At 31.3% G+C, this 3,541-nt stretch overlaps 1 protein-coding gene across 2 annotated transcripts; it reads left to right on the forward strand.

Annotated features, from left to right (window-relative positions):
- The first annotated feature begins 663 nt into the window (after positions 1-663).
- On the forward strand, positions 664-3,535 carry LOC105557507. 2 transcript variants are annotated; one of them, XM_012004763.1, is made up of 3 exons: positions 664-1,242; positions 1,355-1,537; positions 1,924-3,535. In XM_012004763.1, exons 1-3 carry the CDS (start codon positions 930-932, stop codon positions 1,926-1,928), a joined length of 501 nt encoding a protein of 166 aa, XP_011860153.1. In that variant the 5' UTR covers positions 664-929; the 3' UTR covers positions 1,929-3,535. The 2 variants fall into 2 exon arrangements, with proteins under 2 accessions (XP_011860153.1, XP_011860152.1); XM_012004762.1 differs by lacking the exon at positions 1,924-3,535 and having other exon boundaries at positions 1,355-1,915.
- The last annotated feature ends 6 nt before the right edge of the window (positions 3,536-3,541 follow it).

A 3,541-nucleotide genomic window follows, 5' to 3' on the forward strand; every position in this document is an offset into this window, starting at 1 on the left:
CCCTTTTTGCTTTAAAAATAGTTTATAACTTAAGCCAAAAAATTTTCTCAAACTAGCTGTGTCATTATCAACACGGTCCTGAAGACAAAAAGGCAGTAATAGCAAATGCGGTCGCTTGCACTAGTGCGCACTGAGTGCACACTAAAGCCCGTATCAGACTACGGATTGGGATTGGATTGAAATTTGACCAATCAGAGTAAAAGTTACTGAACTTAGGATTAGCAAACTTTACTGTGATTGTTTAAATTTCAATCTAATCCCAATCCCAATCCGTAGTCTGATACGGGCTTTAGGCTTGTTTGTAGTATTGAAACATGACAGATGTCGTGTTCCAGATCTTTTGGTTGTTCATATCCATCTTTTTCAATTTTCGATTACGTGAAAATATGGTCGATCCAGATATTCCTACGTGCATGGGAAAAAGTAGCTCAGTGAGTGCTCAATTGTTTTATATTACGATTTGCTTCTACACTAAAATCCGTGAGAAAATCAAAGGAGCCAAACATATTAAAAAATCACTGAGCGCTCGCTGAACTGTTTTTATCTTTGAACGTAGCCAGTCTTAACGCCTTCACACATAAAATTCAGTAAGGACGTAAAACGTAAGCGTAAGAAAATCAACAGATTGGATTTGCTACTGCTTACGTTATTGCCTTACGTTCTCGACTGTGATTGGTCGATTTTCTTATGCTTACGTTTTACGTCCTTACGGAATTTTATGTGTAAAGGCCTTTAGCATAGACAACTTTCATCGGGTGTAAAATAAACGTTTTCTTGTACGCAACATATGTCACGTGTTTAATAACTATAACCTTGTAGCTCTGACATAGACTCTCTGTAGTACTTCTGTCACTATTTTTGCTGCTTTTGTCGTTTATTATCGCTGGTGTTGTCTTTTTTTACTTTTGTCGTTTTATTTTATCTAGCAAATGACTTGCCGTGATTTCATGCTTCGCGTATGTATGAGAAATCCTTGCAAGATGCGTCACGAGGTGGAGAAATGCAAGAACGAGTTTTGCACTCAAAACAAAACTTGCAAAAGGATGCATCTCACCGACTGCGAAGTTAACGAAATAAATAGGAATATACGGCCCTTTCGAAAATCCGTTAACGACGAAATGTATCGATTGGCATATATTTTAAGAGACTCTTTCCCACCAGAATTAAAAAATCATTGCTGTACATTAAATATGTTGGGTCAGTGTGTATGGATGTGTGCAGTTTGCAGAAAAAGTTGCAGCAGTAAGTGTTTGAACATATTTAAATATGTTCAATGAATTAAGATTTAAATATGTATAATAAATTAGGATTAGATAAGTTAAGATACATTAACTAAAGATTGTTATTTTTACAGCAAGTACTGTACCAGTATGCAATAAATGCTACATTAAACTAACACGTAGCAATATAATGGCTCTGAGATGTGGTCATACCTACTGCAAATATTGCTTTGATCTCCTCTCGTTTCACGTAGATGGTCCACTTCCCATGTACTATTGTAAACATTGTTGTGAATGGGCAACGATTTTTATATTGTGTAAGTTTCAAGAAAAGAAATGCTCTGCAATTGCTTTGGCACATAATAATTAAAATTGATATGTAGCTTGTAAGAGGTTGCAACGTATAAACAGAATATATAAGCGCAGGACAAATATACACAGTGTGCGGTGTACATGTGTAACGGAGCACTTGAATAGCTCGAAAACAACAAATTATTATCTACAATAGTGTTAACAAAGTTAATGTATTTCAAAGTACATAACTTAACTGAACTTAATGTTGCTTTCGAGATATTGTCGCATTTCAGTATACTTTTCAAACCTTGTATATCTCAAAACTATAAATTTATTTTTAATTTTAATGTATTTGAAAAGAAATTTTTTATATGTATATTTTTAATCGTGACGAACTGTTTGTTTATAGATTAAAGTAGATGAAGAGGAATCAAACAATTGGCTAACAATAAGATGGAAAATGGAGCAAATGAAGACAGAGAAAAAGTTTGAGTTTAAGTTGATTTTTCACTTCTAAGTTTATTTTCTACTTATAAGTTTTTCAAAAGTGTATTATATATAAATAAACATTTATTTTTGTAACGAGACACTAATTCTTTATCTCTTTCTTTTTCTAACCAATCTCAAAAAGTATTTAACATCAAACTTTTGTTGTACCTGTCCATAGAAATAACGCAAAATTCGACATTCATGAAACGTACAACTCCATTTTTCCTCATTTAACAGAAGTTGACAGTAAAAATATTGAGGAAGATAATTTTATAAGATTTTTCAATTCTTGTCTCGTGTGGCTTTCTTCTTAAGCATAATAATTACCGAGTTATGCTTTATCCCATTGGCCACGATTCTTGTTTCTTGTCAACATTACACCTAATTATTTTCTAAATTATAGATGTTGAAAAATAATAGTTGAATAGTCTTGTGAGATAAGTTACAAAAGGTAATATTAATGTTATAATACAATTTTTAAGCATTTATGTTATTATAATGCAATACATTATTATCATCACTTATACAATGAATAGCATTTGCTTAAAGGAGTAATAAAGGTTATAGAGGTAGGAATTATAAAGGTTATAGTAGAGGTAGGAGTTATAAAGGTTATAGAACGTTGCTAATTACTGCTTATATATCAGTCTAATATTCCTACTAGCACACATATAAAATCCAGGACATTTATCGACTAAACATGTTTTTTTCTATGCTGTCGTAGTATTTTAAAATAGAACCGTTGCAACACAACTGTTGAGCGTAGATTCATAATAGTTAAGAAATAATAAAGAAAATTTTAAAATTCGATCATAGAAATAAAGTAAATCTGTAAATGTACACAGATTGAAAAATTGTAAACTATGTTGTAAAGTAGTTTGATTCTTACCTCAATATAAAGATAAATCATACTAATCATAATAATTATGGTACAAATATATACTTATTAATTGTTATATAATCACACACACAATTTAGTATACTTATCGTATGTACATCCTTGAATACAATCCTAATTTTTGTTTTCTATTATTTCACTTATGTTAATTTGTCTTATTTTATATAATATAAGAACAGCACACATTTTAGCGACCCAGCGAGAAATGAATTGTCGATCGACATCAAAACGTCTGACATCGATTCGACATTGTTTTGACATCGATCGACAAATTATTTCTCGCTGGGGAGAGATTTGTTTTATAACTTGTACTTTTCTATGTGCACAATTGTGACTTTCAGATTTTAACGGAAGATTATATTAAATATTTAATATTAGGTAAATGTATTGTAATACTGGTGGTCTCATGCGTGATACTGTAAATGTGATACAAGAAAAAATGTGTTAAAAATAAATAAAATTACACCACATATGCGCGCTAATTGGAAGAATTACAAGAACAAATAAATTAAGAAGAGTATTCGAGATAATCTCTACTGAATGAAACTTGTGAATACGTGCAAACATCTTTTGAGTATCAAACAATTCTTGTTACAGTCTGCTATTAATCACTTTGCAAATAATTTGATACTAATCCTTA

This window comes from Vollenhovia emeryi, unplaced genomic scaffold (assembly GCF_000949405.1).
Source record: "Vollenhovia emeryi isolate VEMERY1.0 unplaced genomic scaffold, V.emery_V1.0 DF939466.1, whole genome shotgun sequence".
NCBI lineage: Eukaryota > Metazoa > Arthropoda > Insecta > Hymenoptera > Formicidae > Vollenhovia > Vollenhovia emeryi.

What these genes read in the sequence shown, in the direction of transcription:
- LOC105557507 (XM_012004762.1), top strand. Translation starts at nt 930, where the DNA reads ATGACTTGCCGTGATTTCATGCTTCGCGTATGTATGAGAAATCCTTGC. An exon ending in TTGCAGAAAAAGTTGCAGCA is followed by an intron (nt 1,243 to 1,354) that starts GTAAGTGTTTGA and finishes TTATTTTTACAG; the next exon opens with CAAGTACTGTACCAGTATGC.